Source organism: Salvelinus fontinalis, chromosome 13 (genome assembly GCF_029448725.1).
Source record: "Salvelinus fontinalis isolate EN_2023a chromosome 13, ASM2944872v1, whole genome shotgun sequence".
Taxonomy (NCBI): Eukaryota; Metazoa; Chordata; class Actinopteri; order Salmoniformes; family Salmonidae; genus Salvelinus; species Salvelinus fontinalis.
The window spans coordinates 43,322,068-43,338,984 of record NC_074677.1 but is presented as its reverse complement, the minus strand read 5'-3'; the positions used below and the strand labels follow the sequence as shown (position 1 = coordinate 43,338,984).

At 43.5% G+C, this 16,917-nt stretch overlaps 1 protein-coding gene across 8 annotated transcripts in view; it reads left to right on the top strand.

Annotated features, from left to right (window-relative positions):
• phldb1a (pleckstrin homology-like domain, family B, member 1a) overlaps window positions 1-16,917 on the top strand; it is a 71,278-nt gene that overhangs the window by 49,156 nt on the left and 5,205 nt on the right. For 5 of the 8 annotated variants that reach the window (XM_055942946.1, XM_055942948.1, XM_055942945.1 and 2 more), the window contains 13 exons: window positions 383-520; window positions 958-1,086; window positions 5,083-5,238; window positions 5,799-5,999; window positions 8,080-8,205; window positions 8,389-8,547; window positions 9,005-9,151; window positions 9,376-9,498; window positions 9,670-9,760; window positions 14,208-14,355; window positions 14,901-14,991; window positions 15,299-15,445; window positions 16,183-16,402. In XM_055942946.1, coding sequence (XP_055798921.1) covers window positions 383-520; window positions 958-1,086; window positions 5,083-5,238; window positions 5,799-5,999; window positions 8,080-8,205; window positions 8,389-8,547; window positions 9,005-9,151; window positions 9,376-9,498; window positions 9,670-9,760; window positions 14,208-14,355; window positions 14,901-14,991; window positions 15,299-15,445; window positions 16,183-16,402 — 1,876 coding nt within the window. The remainder of the gene's footprint in view (window positions 1-382; window positions 521-957; window positions 1,087-5,082; window positions 5,239-5,798; window positions 6,000-8,079; window positions 8,206-8,388; window positions 8,548-9,004; window positions 9,152-9,375; window positions 9,499-9,669; window positions 9,761-14,207; window positions 14,356-14,900; window positions 14,992-15,298; window positions 15,446-16,182; window positions 16,403-16,917) is intronic. The other 3 variants (XM_055942947.1, XM_055942949.1, XM_055942951.1) reach the window with 3 other exon arrangements.

Sequence of the window (16,917 nt, the reverse complement as noted above, 5' to 3'; positions counted from 1 at the left end):
AAACAGCAACCCTTGTCCATTTCCCGTAAGCACTGCACTACTCTCCAGTTGTAAGTGCGCTGTTAAAATAAAGTGCTTTGTAACACTTAAACTAGTGGCAACTGAGCTGCCACCAACTTAATCAAAACTAAATGTTAACTTTGCGGCAGGTAGCCTTGAGGTTAGAGCGTTGTGAGTCGGTAACCAAACAATAAAAAATTCCGGAGCCAACAATAAAAAATGTAAAAATAATGTCGCTGTGCCCTTTGAGCAAGGCGCTTAACCTTAATTGCTCCAGGGGCGCTATTTCTTGCCGCTGTGCTTCTACTTGCTCTTTGGGAGACTAGGCTGAGTTACTGTAAACTAAGCACTGTTGTCTTGTTTGCCTGTCTGTCCCTCCTAGGCGGAGATGGAGAGGGCTCTGCTGCAGGGGGAGAGGCAGGCTGAGCAGGAGCAGGTCGAGGCAGAGACAGAGATCATCTCTCAGCTCCAGTCTAAACTCAGCCAGCTGGACAGGGCCACCCAGAGGGAGAAAGACAAGGTAGGACCGTCTAGTAACAGATCACACAGCTACACAGCTACCTACACGTGCACGCATGCAAGTGTGCATAGAACGTGTTCTAGTAGTTGTACATCAAAGCTCTGTATCAATGATCAACCTTAATTTATATGGCCAAGTGTGTTGAGTACTGATAGCTACACACTTTTCAGCTTATTTTTTCCCTTTTGACTCAAAAAGATGCTTGAAGCCTTGCAACCTTAACCCCAGACACACTAATCCTCCTACCCCGTCACTCACCTACTGCCTTTGACCTCTCTTTAAAGCTGCTTGGCTGCATGGCGTGGTTTTGAGCCGTGTGTTTTGTTTCTCCCTGGGATGATGTGTGTGTGTGTGTGTGTTTGCGTGTGTGTGTATGGTGTGTGTGTACGGTGTGTATACGGTGTGTGTACGGTGTGTGTACGTGGTTTGTATTCTAGGGGAGGGCTAATGTGTCTGCTGAGCGGCAGCTGCTGGAGAGACTTCATGAGGGGTACAGTGAGCTGAAGAGCCAGGTTCATAACTGTCCTGAATCTCTGAGGGAACAGTTACAGGAGCAGCTACGGAGGGTCAGTGCTCTTCACACACCCTAGTCCACTAGAACTAGAACTAGAACACTAGGAAACAGAACACTAGAACACTAGAACTAGAACACTAGAACTAGAACACTAGAACTAGATCACGAGAACTAGAACACGAGAAGTAGAACACGAGAACTAGAACACTAGAACTAGAACACTAGAACTAGAACACTAGAACTAGAACACTAGAACTAGAACACTAGAACTAGAACACTAGAACTAGAACACTATAACTAGAACACTATAACTAGAACACTGGAACTAGATCACTGGAACTAGAACACTAGGAGCTATATCACTGGAACTAGAACACTGGAACTAGAACACTGGAACTAGAACACTGGAACTTGAACACTGGAACTTGAACAGTGGAACTTGAACAGTGGAACTTGAACAGTGGAACTTGAACAGTGGAACTTGAACAGTAGAAATTGAACACTAGAAATTGAACGCTAGAACTGGAAGACTAGGGTCTCTATTTTTGGCTGTGTCAAACGCACGTTAGTTTGCAATTTCGGCATTTAAAAATTGGCGCACTGGCATTTTCCAGCCCAATGCCAGGTTCGGCAATTTATCTGTCTAACATAAGCTCACTTGCACTTGAGGTGGGAGGGGTGGCATTATTTGAGGTGTGTCCTTTGAGGTGTGTCCAAGCACAACAGTGTAAAGTTCATGCAGTGCTAATGGTAAGTTTTAAGACCCGCAAAAATCAGGTCTTAACGGTTACGCAGTGTATAATGGCATGGATTTTGAGAGCTGAAGCTAACAACAAACAACACATTTCCAACTTACACATGCGTATACTGTACATACACACTTATACATGTGTGAAATAGGACAAATGTAAGCACACACCAAATTAGTGTTTTCAAAGAGTGCCCCTCGTCCGATTACCAAAGACACGCCCCTAATCCTATAATGTTATATCAACGACAGTTTTCTGTGAAAATCTACCTTGCATATAGGCAAGGATACAACTGACTAGTATTTTGTATAGACGTGCGAATGAATGCATAAAGACATTAGGCCTACGTGTGCACGCAGTGCCATGTAACGAGAGAATACATTTATGATACCATGCTTCTGACCCTATCCTATTTAGAAATATTGTTGTTGGTTTTAAAAACAGATTGTTTTTTGTTTCATTTCATTAACGTCTCTGCGAGTAAGGCTAGTTTCCTGAATTTCTGCCTGTCTGACGTGCCCAAAGTAAACTGCCTGTTACTCAGGCCCAGATGCTAGGATATGCATATAATTGGATAGAAAACACTCTGAAGTTTCTAAAAATGTTAAAATAATGTCAGTGCGTATAACAATACTGATATAGCGGGTAGAAACCCGAGGAAAATTGATCCAGATTTTTTTTTGGAGCTCACAATGACTTGCAATGCTATTGAAAGATCTAATTTCCACCTCCCAGATTGCAGTTACTATGGCTTCCACTAGATGTCAACAGTCTTTATACAAGGTTTTAAGCTTGTTTTTAAAAAAATGAAGAAGTATTTGTAGTCGTTCCAAGTTGAGCGCCAGGGCAAATGTAGTCTTTTCGCTAGTGTGAACATGCAAATCTGCTTCGCTAGTGTGAACAACAAATCTGCTTCCATGAAAAAAAGTATAATAAAATAAAAATTCCCACAGTATTCAATTTACTCAATTCCCATTAATATTCAGTTCCACACACTCATGCACTTCGTTCTTTTCCTTTGCTATTTAACATAGTAATCTCCGTCTGAAATATTATCGTTCATTTAGATATTAGACAACCTGAGGAATAATAAAAAACATTATTTGACTCGTTTGGACGAACTTTGCTGGTATCTTTTTGGAATCTTTGGTATGCATGTTGAAGGACTGGATTATTGAATTCAATGGCGCCAACTAAACAGCGTTTTTGGGATATAAAGAAGGACTTTATCGAACAAAATGACCATTCATTGTGTAGCTGGGACCCTTGGGATTGCAAACAGAGGAAGATCTTCAAAAGTAAGTGATTTATTTTATCGCTATTTTGTGTCGCCTGTGCTGGTGTGAAAAGGATGTTGTTGTGGGACGCTGTCCTCAGACAGTCGAATGCTATGCTTTCGCCGTAAAGCCTTTTTGAAATCTGACAACGCAGTTCGATTACCAAGATTCTAAGCTGAAGAATCATGTATGACACTTGTATTTTCATGAATGTTTAATATTACGATTTTGTATTTTGAATTTGGCGCACTCCGATTTCACCGGATGTTGTCGAATTTGATCCCGCTAGCGGGATCTCCGCTCTATGAGGTTTTAAAAACCAAACTTATTAGAAAGATTCACTGTCTATGGGTTTATGGCTCGAATGCAATGCAATTTCATCTGCTATTTCTGGAGAAGAGCAAATATGATCTGTAAGATGGTTCCATGATGGCTATAAAACACTAGATTTGCCTTTCTCTTTATCCAGTTGACTTGTCTGTATTATTCACCCATGGGGAGCAGTTATGGTGCCTGTAACTGTATTTAGACATAGCCTATTTAAAACAATTTTTTTATTTTTTATTTTTTATTATACACTGTCTTTTTAGGCTTTATCAATAGCCTAGTGAATTTAATCTTGCTTATTGAGTATGTTTGGCATGTCAGACTGCAATGTACAGTAGACCTAGCCACTATATCAGTGCAAATTTTATAGTCTATGTTTAACAATGCATTTCCATATTGAAGCAATGCAATTAGAACAATGTGGACTGCAAACATGTTCAACATATTTTGCAAATATGGGCAGGCTAATTAACGAACTAAGCTATAATGGACTAACATTCGAATTGGAGTTGATGACAACGCAATACAGTAAATACAGTAAATACACAACTTGAAGCAGCTACATATTTTGCCATGGAGCACGTTTTGATTGGCCGTTGAGGGGCCAAGCCTCGACACACCCACAACTTGTTTATTCATCAAAACCCAGCCCTTTCGCGCCACTGCCAGCTACTACGCCCATAATTCCGGTTATGAAAATATCTAAAATATTTCTGACAGTATTTCTGACAGTCCCCCGAACATATAACACTACCTCCAGCGATTTACCATAGCGATAGGTTTGTTAAAATAGAGCCCTAGAACAAGAACACAAGAACTTTAACACTAGAACTTGACCACTAGAATTAGAATACTAGAACTAGAAAACTGTAGAACTGTACAACAATTTCCTAGAAGTCACAGAGGGTACACTGAGGGACATGGCAAATGTTCAATCTTGGAACAAGTTTATAGAATTTTACATGTGGTCTATATTACAGGGCACTTCATTTAAGATAACAGGCTTTTAAATGCAATATTGGTGCTCAATTGCTACTTAAAATATCAAAAGGACCCAAAAAGTACCCAACAACTGCTTAAATATATTGCCTTGGAAAAGAGCAAGCATATTAAAGCTGTGAATGAAATGACATTTGGACACTGGACTTCATTCAGGACTTTGGAAGTTTTACCGCTTTGCATGTGCTTGTTGTATTTTTTTATATTTTTTTGTGAAGTAGCCTAGAAGTATACTGTGCCCTTATGTTGTGTATGTTGCAATACCATATAAAAATGTACTGTACTAATGAAATGACTAGCTGCATGCTATATGATATTTTTTTAAATCCAAGAACATGTTTTCACGCTGTTATTACTTCTGTTTGTCAGGGAATAAGACCTCCCCATTTTGAATTGGTGTGACCTGTCTGTGTGTCTGTCTTGCCTCTTGTCTGTCCGTCTGTTTGTGTCTGTCTGTCTATGGCAAGATGCAAGATTGCACCGACAGACATGGCAGCTCTGCTTCTAGCTCCTAAGCAACTTTGCAGTATTTTTTATTTTTTTTGTGTGTAATTTCTTTTTGTTAGTTACTGCGCTGTTGGAGCTAGGAACACAAGCATTTCGCAACACCCGCAATAACATCTGCTACATATGTGTATGTGACCAATAAAATTTGATTTGATCTGTCTGTTGGTCCATCTGTCTGTCTATCTGTAGGAGGCAGAGGCGCTTGAGGTGGGGACCAAGCAGTTTGAGGACTTGGAGTTCCGTCAGCTGGAGAGAGAGAGCGGTCTGGAGGAAGAGAAGGAGACGCTCAGCAGACAGCTGCTCCTGGAAAGGGCCGAGTACCACCGCAGCGTGGCCAAGAGAAAGGTAGAACAGGACACACTGCTACACCAGTAGTCTACACCATATTGTCATTATGAACCCTTTTCACACTACTGAGCTGAACTGTAATACGCTGGCCTGGTTAGTTGTTAGCCTCTACGGGATTGGTGTCCCTATACTGGGATAGTTGAGCTAATGTGATTAGCATGACATTGTAAGTAACAACAAACTTTCCAGGACATAGACATGTCTTATATGGGCAGAACGCTTAATCTAATGTGTTATATTCTCTGACATTAATTTCACATTTCCACAAACTTCAAAGTGTTTCCTTTTAAATGGTACCAAGAATGTGCATATCCTTGCTTCAGGTCCTGAGCTACAGGCAGTTAGATTTGGGTATGTCATTTTAGGCAAAAATTGAAAAAAAGGGTACGATCCTTAAGAGGTTTTTAAGCATCCACCACAGTTGCTAATACCGTACTGAAAAGGACAATGTGATAGCGATAATAGTCATACCATCATGGAAACAGTATGGAATTAAAAAATCCTTCGAGCTTGCATTGTAAGATGGGATGTAAAGCGAAGTGCCCCTTGTTCTTTAGGAGAAGATGGCTGCTCTGGAGGTGCAGGCCAACCAGTTAGGGGTGCAGGCAGCTCAGGACTGTGAGAGGATGGCTAAAGACAGGACCCTGGCCCTACAACTGCTTCATAAAGAGAAGGACAGGCTGTCTACTCTGGAGAAGAGATACCACACTCTGACGGGAGGACGTAGCTTCCCCAAGCCCTGCAGCACCATGAAAGAGGTGAGAAGGAGGAACACAATCCATTGAATTCATCTTGATTTATTCAGATAGTATTTCAATTATTTAATTATTTGTTTCTTAGGCTTAAAAATCTGGATACTTTTTTGTTTGTTTTTGTTTTAGAATCATTTGAAAGGGGAAGGTGCCATACAAGCCTCATTTTTTTTTTTTTACCTCTTCGGCACATGCTCTTTTTGTTTGCCTTTAAAGCTCTCTTTATATTGATTTGCATTTTCTTGTGTGCAAATAAATAAATACATAAATAAATAGTTCCCTCAGCAGCAACTGTCACTGTTTCCTAGAGTCATGGGATCTATAAAAAAACAACCTACAAGCCTGACAACTAACAAGTGAGGCCGCAGTACATCAGAAATGCTGAGGACTCTTGTTAGTGTAAATTGTCCTCTTGCTGACATCACTGAGCTGGCCTCTTACTGAGAGGAGATCAGCTATGTTTGTCAAGCTGGACTCTAGTCTAAATGATATAGGTGAAGGCTTGTGTACTGCTGTGTTGCTGTAATGAATAGAGGATAGTCATTAGGGTTAGTATGTGTTGTTTACAGTGTATTTACAATAGTAGGGTAACAGGTTAAACCATAGACTTTTGAGTACACGTTTGACTGAAAACTTTTACTGAAAACAGGAAGTACCAGTGTTGCATATCAGTGAACCTGACCTGGTACAGGGGGAGGTTGTCCCTCCTCCACATCCTCCCTGCCCTCCTCCTGCCTCCTTCTCTTCTTCCTCCTCCTACACCCCCTCCCCTGACCTCTGTCCCACCAGGCCACAGGAGGTAAACACACTGACGCATGTGGACTGACTAAACTACCCATAATGTAGCCTGACTACACTACCCACAATCCCCCTTCCTTTGGGGGACGTATCCTACCTGGCTTGCTCTGCATTTGTGTTGTGTCCACTAATAGAAATGGACATGAGAGGAATATTTTACCTTAATTTAACTAGGCAAGTCAGTTAAGAACAAATTCTTATTTTCAATGACGGCCTAGGAACAGTGGGTTAACTGCCTTGTTCAGGGGCAGAACGACAGATTTTTACCTTGTCAGCTCGGGGATTCGATCTTGCCACCTTTCGGTTACTAGTCCAACGCTCTAACCACTAGGCTACCTGCCGCCCCAATATGTGTTTTTGAGAAGCTTGAAAAAATAATCCCTTGTGTGTATTAGTCTGTAGGTGTGTCTTATGACAAGGTGGCCTGTGCCTGAATGTTACTGCATCTACATTTGTATCGTTTGTGTTGGGGTTGTCTCAATTTGTGACGTTGGATCCAGTGTGTCTGGACCAAGTGTCTGCCTGTCTTTTTTTTGTGACTTGGTTGGCTTACCCTTTGTGATGAGTACCTGTACTGTAGTTTGAGGTGAGTTATTTTTTGTGTGATAATGATCAAATACAAAATTAATTTGAGGAACTTAGTGCATGTGTGTGGGAATCTGTGTGTGTGTGTGTGTGTGTGTGTGTGTGTGTGTGTGTGTTTGTTTAACTATCCTTGTGGGTACCAGCAGTCCTCACAAGGATAGTAAAACAAGGAATATTCGGGGTGGACATTTTGCCAGTCCCACAAGGGAGAAAATGCAATTTTAGGGTTAGAATTAAGGTTAGGGTTAGAATTAAGGTTAGGGTTAGAATTAAGGTTAGGGTTAGAATTAGGGTTAGGGTTAGAATTAAGGTTAGGGTTAGGGGTTACAGTTTGGGTTATGGTTAGGGGTTACAGTTTGGGTTATGGTTAGGGGTTACAGTTTGGGTTATGGTTAGGTTAAAGGTTAAGGTTAAGGTTAGATTCAGGGTTATGGGTTAGGGAAATAGGATTTTGGGGGGAATCAATTCTTTGGTCCCCACAAGGATAGCATTTTGGGGGGGTGTAGGGGTGTGTATGTACGAAAAAGTACAAACTTATATGCACTCCCTACTGTGAGTCGCTCTGGATAAGAGCGTCTGCTAAATAACTCAAATGTAAAAAAATTAAGAAGGGAATGTAGGTGTATTTTGTCTTTAGGTATACAATCTATCCCTTATTTCAACTTGTGTGTGCTTGTGTTGTGGGTGTTTGGTGTTGATGCAGGAGTACCTCAGGCTCGCTGATGTCTATAAGATGTATGGGAGCGGTGGTCCTCTCCCGACCTACTCTACCCCCCCTGCTCCTCACTGCCTCTCTCTCACTGTCGCTCCAGCAGCTCTGCCCGGCGAGGTAGAATAAACCACCCTACTTTCTATTATTCCCTCGGTTTCTGTTGGCTTTCTTGGACATATACCTTCGGTTAACGTTCCTCCCTCTCTCTGCCCTCTCCCAATATCTCCAACCTGTGCCGTGTGTGTTTGCATGTGTGTGTGTGCGTCCGTGCGCATTTGTGTGTTGATTATCTCCGTGAAGGAGTACATCACAGTTAGTCAGTTGAGCCAGATGTTGGGGATGCAGAAACTTGGCCCCTCCCCCGCACTTTCTATCCAGTCATTCCAGCTTGCCCTCGCTGACCCTGCCTTCTCCTGCTGCACAACTCCATGTGACACCTCCCCCGCTATCTCAGTTGAGGTGGGTGCCTCCCTCCTGGCTTTAGACCTCTCTTACCTTTCAGACTGTCGCACGTAGACCACGTTTATATGGGTTTATGGAGATATGGAATCAAATGTATTGTGGATAAAGTTATCTTGGGCTTTGGTAAGGATAAACTGAACTTTCTCCTTTTTCATATAGTGTGGTTAGAATTTAGTTTTTGGCGAATGGAACAACCTTTCTGCGCATAGAATGTTCTGGAATTACTTTATCCATTATGAATGATTTTCGGACTATGTTATGAATGGTTTCTATTACTGTCTGGGTAAAAGAAAGTATTCGACATCAGCTTTATATTACTCATATCAAGGAATTTCTATTCTATTACTTCTTATTTGTCCTGCCTCCTACCTCTTTTATGCTTCTCATCCTGTCTCTGTTGCTCTCCTTCTTTGCTCTCCTCCGCCTGGACTCTCTGCACCACCACCCCCCTCAGAGCCAGCCTGAGTGGATTAGACCTCACAACCCGGCCCTTAACTTAGAGCGCTGGTACCAGGACATAATGTCAGCAGGGGATTCCCACCACCAGTCATGCCCTCCCCCTCTCCCTGCTAAGTCTCACTCCTCACGCAGACCTAGCCAGGTAAACCTCTCGCCTCTCTTTGCTTTAATCTACTACGCTCTTCTATTTGTTCTATTCTTTATTTCATTTCCTGATATTATGTTTGGCATTTTGATCAGGGTTGGGTTGCTGGCCAGTGGCGGTGATTGTTGGCATCAGTCATCTTGGTCTCCGGATGTGTCATGGAGACCTCTTCTGGTCACCTGTCTGACTGACTTGTTTGACTCCTCTGGTCTTGTCTTCAGGTGTACCGGTCAAAACCAGATGGTGATGCAGGACAGACAGCATCACGCTCTAGTAGTGTCAGTGGTACTGCCAGCCCTCCACAGTCCAATGGGGTTACACTGGGCCGAAGCACACCCACCAAGGTAAGGGACTCTCTTATACATCCTCTACCCATAGATCATGGTGGTAGGAACTATTTTATTCTACTCTATGCTCTTCCCTTCTCTTTTATTATATTCTGATATTCTCTATTCTATTCTACATGTATACGCAATACCTCTTCATAACTCCCAACTCTCTCTGTCCCCTCCCAGGGTCTCCAGCTGGTGTCCAGGGAGCTGTCAGCATCAGGCCCGCCAGACATGGTGATGGACACCAGGAGACAGCTGTCACTGCAGAGCAAAGGTAACAGAGCCCCTCCCCTCCCTTTCCCCTGTCTGGTTCCATCTAAACTCAGCAAAAAAAAGAAACGTCCCTTTTTCAGGACCCTGTCTTTCAAAGATAATTCGTAAAAATCCAAATAACTTCACAGGTCTTCATTGTAAAGGGTTTAAACACTGTTTCCCATGCTTGTTCAATGAACCATAAACAATTAATGAACATGCACCTGTGGAACGGTCGTTAAGACACTAACAGCTTACAGACGGTAGGCAATTAAGGACACAGTTGTGAAAACGTAGGACACTAAAGAGGCCTTTCTACTGACTCTGAAAAACACCAAAAGAAAGATGCCCAGAGTTCCTGCTCATCTGTGTGAACGTGCCTTAGGCATGCTGCAAGGAGGCATGAGGACTGCAGATGTGGCCAGGCTAATAAATTGCAATGTCCGTACTGTGAGACGCCTAAGACAGTGCTATAGGGAGACAGGACGGACAGCTGATCGTCCTCACAGTGGCAGACCACGTGTAACAATACCTGCACAAGATCGGTACATCCGAACATCACACCTGTACATCCGAACATACAGGATGGCAACAACAACTGCCGAGTTACATCAGGAACGCACAATCCCTCCATCAGTGCTCAGACTGTCCGCAATAGGCTGAAAGAGGCTGGACTGAGGGCTTATAAGCCTGTTGTAAGGCAGGTCCTCACCAGACATCACTCGCAGCAACGTTGCCTATCGGCACAAACCCACCGTCGCTGGACCAGACAGGACTGGCAAAAAGTGCTCTTCACTGACGAGTCGCGGTTTTGTCTCACCAGGGGTGATGGTTGGATTCCCGTTTATCGTTAAAGGAATGAGCGTTACACCGAGGCCTGTACTCTGGAGCAGGATCGATTTGGAGGTGGAGGGTCCGTCATGGTTTGGGGCGGTGTGTCACAGCATAATCGGACTGAGCTTGTTGTCATTGCAGGCAATCTCAACGCTGTGCGTTACAGGGAAGACATCCTTCTCCCTCATGTGGTACCCTTCCTGCAGGCTCATCCTGACATATCCCTCCAGCATGACAATGCCACCAGCCATACTGCTCGTTCTGTGCGTGATTTCCTGCAAGGCAGGAATGTCAGTGTTCAGCCATGGCCAGCGAAGAGCCCGGATCTCAATCCCATTGAGCAAGTCTGGGACCTGTTGGATCGGAGTTTGATGGCTAGGGCCATTCCCCCAGAAATGTCTGGAAACTTGCAGTTGCCTTGGTGGAAGAGTGGGGTAACATCTCACAGCAAGAACTGGCAAATCTGGTGCAGTCCATGAGGAAGAGATGCACTACAGTACTTAATGCAGCTGGTGGCCACACCAGATACTGACTGTTACTTTTGATTTTGACCCCCCTTTTGTTCAGGGACACATTATTCCATTTCTGTTAGTCACATGTCTGTGGAACTTGTTCAGTTTATGTCTCAGTTGTTGAATCTTGTTATGTTCATACAAATATTTACACATGTTAAGTTTGCTGAAAGTCAAGGCAGTTGACAGTGAAAGGACGTTTCATTTTTTGCTGAGTTTACTAGTACACATCACTGCTTCTCCCACTTCTACACTATAATTCCCTCATAGCCAAGAGACCATGGACGTTGCTGTACCTCTGAGACTAGAACCAAAACGATGATGTTGTTGGAGAAAAGATCAACTGTAGGGGGAAACTGTTGGGAAATTGTTTGATTAATTTCATGTATACTGCAGGATTCATTTGTAAGAGACCTGGGTCTCAAAATGACTCCCTATTGAAATAAAGTTGAAGTAAAATAAATGCAAAACCAGATACGATGCCTCATATAGGAGAATACTGCACTTAAAAGGGTGTCGTTGATCTTCACTTAAATTGTTCTTACATTGTGGTTTCACAGAGTCCCTTCCATCTAGTTCAGAGTCCCTCCTACCTAACTCTGAACCTCCCCCAGTTGTAGACAGTCCAACAGGTAGTGGGTATTTTCCTCCTCGTGGCCCCTATGCTCTAGAAAAATGTTATGGTTCTTTTGTATTCGAGCCTATAACACACAATTCAGACCAGCTATGACTATGATGCGGAAATATTGCCCTCCAAAATGTCTGCATCAATGATATGGCATCAACAGAGCCATACAGTGCATTCAGAAAGTATTAGAGTTCCGAGACAGGATTGTGCATCCAGGCACAGGTCTGGGGAAGGGTACCAAAACATTTCTGCAGCATTGAAGGTCCCCAAGAACAGAGTGGCCTCCATCATTCTTAAATTGAAGAAGTTTGGAACCACCAATACTCTTCCTAGAGCTGGCCGCCCGGTCAAACTGAACAGTCGGGGGAGAAGACCCTTGGTCAGGGAGGTGACCAAGAACCCGATGATCACTCTGACAGAGCTCCAGAGTTCCTCTGTGGAGATGATTGTCCTTCTGGAAGGTTCTCCCATCTCTGCAGCACTCCACCAATCAGGCCTTTATGGTAGAGTGGCCAGACGGAAGCCACTCCTCAGTAAAAGGCACATTTTGCTTTGTCATTATGTGGTATTGTGTGTCGATTGATGAGGAAAAACAACAATTTAATCAATTTTAGAATAAGAATTTAGAAAAAGTCAAGGGGTTTGAATACATTCCGAATGCACTGTATATCATTGAGCGTTAGCGTTCTAGCTAACTGCTGCATCCAATGCACTGTAGATAGAAGAATGATATGGATGTAAATATTTCCTCTGCTAAATATTTGTCTATGAGTATTTCATGCTTTCTCAGCTGATGCTGCTGTTGATGTGTCCTTTACAGATAGTTGTTTCAGAGTTGGCCAGATGTTTGGCCTATTGCATGTGTAGGTGCTCTTGACAATGTTCCAGACTTTTCCTTAGTTAAAATAAAGCCAAGTACTAGCTCGATGCACTGTTGCAAATGTGAAAAAGAAGCAGATTATTTATTGTACTCAATCTGATTCAACACAATACACGACTCAACGCAATACACGACTCAACACAATACACGTCAGCTACCACAGCATGTGAAATCACTGCAACACTTAACAAAGAGCTCCAGTCAGTTTCAGAATGGGTGGCTAGAAATAAGTTATTCTTAAATATAAAAAAAAACGAAAATCATTGTATTTGGGACAAATCATTCACTAAAGGTTTAGCCTCAACTAAATATTGTAATTAATAATGTGGAAATTTTGCAAGTATAGGAGACTAAACTGCTTGGTGTAACCCTGGATTGTAAATTGTCATGGTCAAAACATATTGATGCAACTGTAGCTACGATGGGGAGAAGTTTGTCCATAATAAAGGACTGCTCTGCCTTCTTAACAACGCTATCAACAAGGCAGGTCCTACAGGCCCTAGTGTTGTCGCACCTGGACTACTGTCCAGTCATGTGGTCAGGTGCCACAAAGAGGGATTTATGAAAATTACAATTGTCAATCTCTCCTGGCTCAAAGTAGAGGAGAGATTGACTTCGTCACTACTTGTATTTGTGAGAAGTATTGACATGTTGAATGCACCGAGCTGTCTGTTTAAACCACTAGCACACAGCTCAGACACCCATGCATACCCCACAAGACATGCCACCAAAGGTCTATTCACAGACTAAGTCCAGAACAGGGAGGTGCACAGTACTACATAGAGCCAAGACTACATGGAACTCTATTCCACATCAGGCAACTGATGCAAGCAGTAGAATAACATTTTAAAAAACAAGTAAAAATATACCTTCTGGAACAACGGGGACTGTGAAGAGACAGTCACAGACACACGCATGCACACACGATAACATATGCATTATACAAACACGTCCACATGGATTTTGTGTTGTAGATTTGTGGTAATCGAGTAGTGGTCTGAGGGCACACACTTAATGTGTTGTGAAATGTAATGTTTTTACTAGTATATATTATTAAAGTTTTAAAATTATTATTTTATATACACTACCGTTCAAAGGTGTGGGTTCACTTAGAAATGTCCCTGTTTTTGAAAGAAAAGCACATTTTTTTGTCCAGTAAAATGACATCAAATTGATCAGAAATACAGTGTAGACATTGTTAATGTTGTAAATGACTACTGTACATTAGAGTGTCTAGTTTGAGAAACAGACACCTCACAAGTTCTCAACTGGCAGCTTCATTAAATAGAACCCGCAGTCTCGACGTCAGTCTCAACGTCAACAGTGAAGAGGCAACTCCAGGATGCTGGCCTTCTAGGCAGATTTGCAAAGAAGACTGGCCAATATATTTTTTTTATTAAGATGGGCAAAAGAACACAAACACTGGACAGAGGAACTCCGCCTAGAAGGCCAGCATCCTAGAGTCGCCTCTTCACTGTTGACATTTTTACAAATATCCTGGCCTCTGTCAGGTCTAAACAATGGCCTGCTATGACATCTCAGTACCACTGGGTGGTGCTTGCGCTGCAGACATTAGATAACCATTTCACTGTCTTGTTTTCACCTCCTCCCACAGGCCCTCCTCCCATGGTCCACCACTCCATCCTGCACCACCAGACACCCCCCTCAGGGGACCCGCAGTACGACACCCTCAGCCTGGAGAGCTCTGACAGCGTCGAGACCTCCGTCTCCACCGGCAACAACTCTGCCTGTTCTCCAGAAAGGTGAGAGACGAGAAAGGGAGAGACGGGGATACCACGGCAACTCAGTCTGTTTCCATGGGAACACTCAAATCTGCCCTCTCTGTGTCCCTGACGATGAGGGGTCACTGTGTTCACTTTTGTTCCCCTGACAACGTGTTTTGTTACACGTCTGTTCCCTTGACAACAAGTTTCACTCTAGCTTGTTGCTATGCCAACCCGCTCAAGCGGTAGGCGAGGAGAACCTCACCTGTTTGAGTTGTTTATGGAGTTCCCCCGGGGAAGATACTACAGTAGAAACTGTTTCATATATAACTGAGGCAGATATAATAGCAGCTCCATAGTGTTGTACAAAAGCTTCTTGAATGTTATCCACAGAGGAGTGCTACTCTGGTAACTGGTTCTGCTTTGGAGCTTTGTTGTTTGTAGACTGTTGGATTTGGAGTCATGTTTTTATTTACTTTTCATTCCCAGTGCAGTACTGTAGTAAACATCTAATTTGAGATTTCCCCCCCCCCCCCTCCCCTCCCTGTGTAGTAGTAACATAACATCTCTCTCTCTCCATGTAGTGGCAGTGGGCTTGAGGCCCTGAGGATCGAGGAGATGGAGAAGATGCTGAAGGAGGCTCAGCAGGAGAAAGCCAGGCTGGTGGAGAGCAGAGTGAGTACAAACAACATGTCTCCCACCAACACCAATGGAGCATATAACCTACAGATAATTATGGCAAATGGAGATTCCTTCTACTACAGTGCAACTGAGTTTTATTTGTCTCAACACCCTTATTCTCTTCTACGTGTCTCACTCTCAATCATTAACCCTTATTTCCCCTGACCCTACCAATCACCTTGGTATTGTTTACATCCTGCACTCTACTAACATGTCTATACTTCCTGTCTCTCTCATCTTTACTCCTCCACTCTCCCTTCCTCCGTCTGTTCTCCTCTCTTTTCCTCCCGCCCTTCCCCAGGAGAGGGAGGTACAGGCGCGGAGGCAGATGTTGGAGGAGGAGCGGAGGAGGCGCGAGGAGGCCGAGAGGAGGTTGCAGGACGAGACGACCCACAGGCAGAGACTGGTGGAGGAGGAGGTGAAGATGAGAGAGAAGCACTTCTCTCAGGTTAGTGTAACAACGCAGCAGGAGAGGAGGACAGGATGGAGGGAGGGAGGATGGAGAAAGAGGGGGGTGGAGAGGAGGAAAGGCAAGAAATGGGGAGTGAGGGTGGGAAGATCAAACGGTGAGTGAAGAGAGAAAACAAAAAGAGAGGGAGGGGAATGGAGAGTTTGAAGGAAGAAGAGAGAGAGAAAGACAGAGGGAGAGAAGAGAGAGAGGGTTCACGCTAAAGTATGATATATATCACAAGTGCGTTTATCTCAGTTGATTGGGTTTAATTGTCTATATTTTCTCCCATGAACAATTAAACTAAACAAACATCCTCTGGGATGATAAAGGTGCACCTGGCGTGCCTAGTTAAGTAATACTTATATTATCACACATAGTAAGTCTCCCCACTACACTGCTGCCTCAGCTTGTGCAGTATATGGATGAAACTTTCATTCACACGGTGATAGTCCTAAAAATAGAATTACTAAAAGGGACATAGCCGAGCCTCAGACCACTACAATCGAAATAGAAATACTCATGGGCACACTCAACATGGCCGTCGGTCTACCCATCACAAACCATTTATTTGAACGGGATATCCATTCTAGTCATTCTATTTTTATGGTGAAGCCTCTTTGTGGGGTATGTGTTAGTGTGTCTGGGGGGGATTGGATAAAGGAAACAGACAAATGTTAAGTGTCTCTATGACAATAAAGTCATGTTCTTCACCTCCCTGTCGGTCCTCTTCCCAGGCCCGCCCCATGACGCGCTACCTACCCATCAGGAAGGAGGAGTTTGACTTGCGTTCCCACGTGGAGTCGTCGGGCCACAGCGTGGACACCTGTCCCTACGTCGTCCTCTCCGAGAAGATGTGCAAGGGACACCTGGTCAAGATGGGCGGCAAGATCAAGTCGTGGAAGAAACGCTGGTTTGTCTTCGACCGCCTCAAGAGGAACTTCTCCTACTATGCTGGTGAGGAAGGAAGCCCTTCCTTAATTAGTCATCACAACATGTATTTCTATGAACCACATAGGAAAGAGGCAATGGCCTAACCACTCTATTAGTGGGTTAATGACAGATTTCTGTTCTGTGGCCCCGAAGATGAGATAGGGCACCCTATTCCCTATGGTGTGGTTTGCCCACTTCTGCCCTATTCTCCGAATCTCCACTCCTCTCTCTCTCTCTCGGATCACTTCCGCCTAGCCTTTTCACCCCCCTCACTCCTGACGATGATGATGGTGATGAAATAAGCTGCAATACTTTCTGGTGCTGTGCGTCTCTAAGGGAGGCAAAGAGGCTAGGCTAGCTCCTGGCTGGCTTGGTCGTGACTAACAAAACCAAACTCGCAACATCTTCAAAAACATTTATCTCATTACTAAGCAGATTTGGCTAATCAAAAAAGGCAAGATGGTGAAAGAGAAAAAGTGGGATGGGTTTCAAAGGATTTGCTTTTTAATTGTTGTCGGCTATTGGTCTGCTTTCTTTGT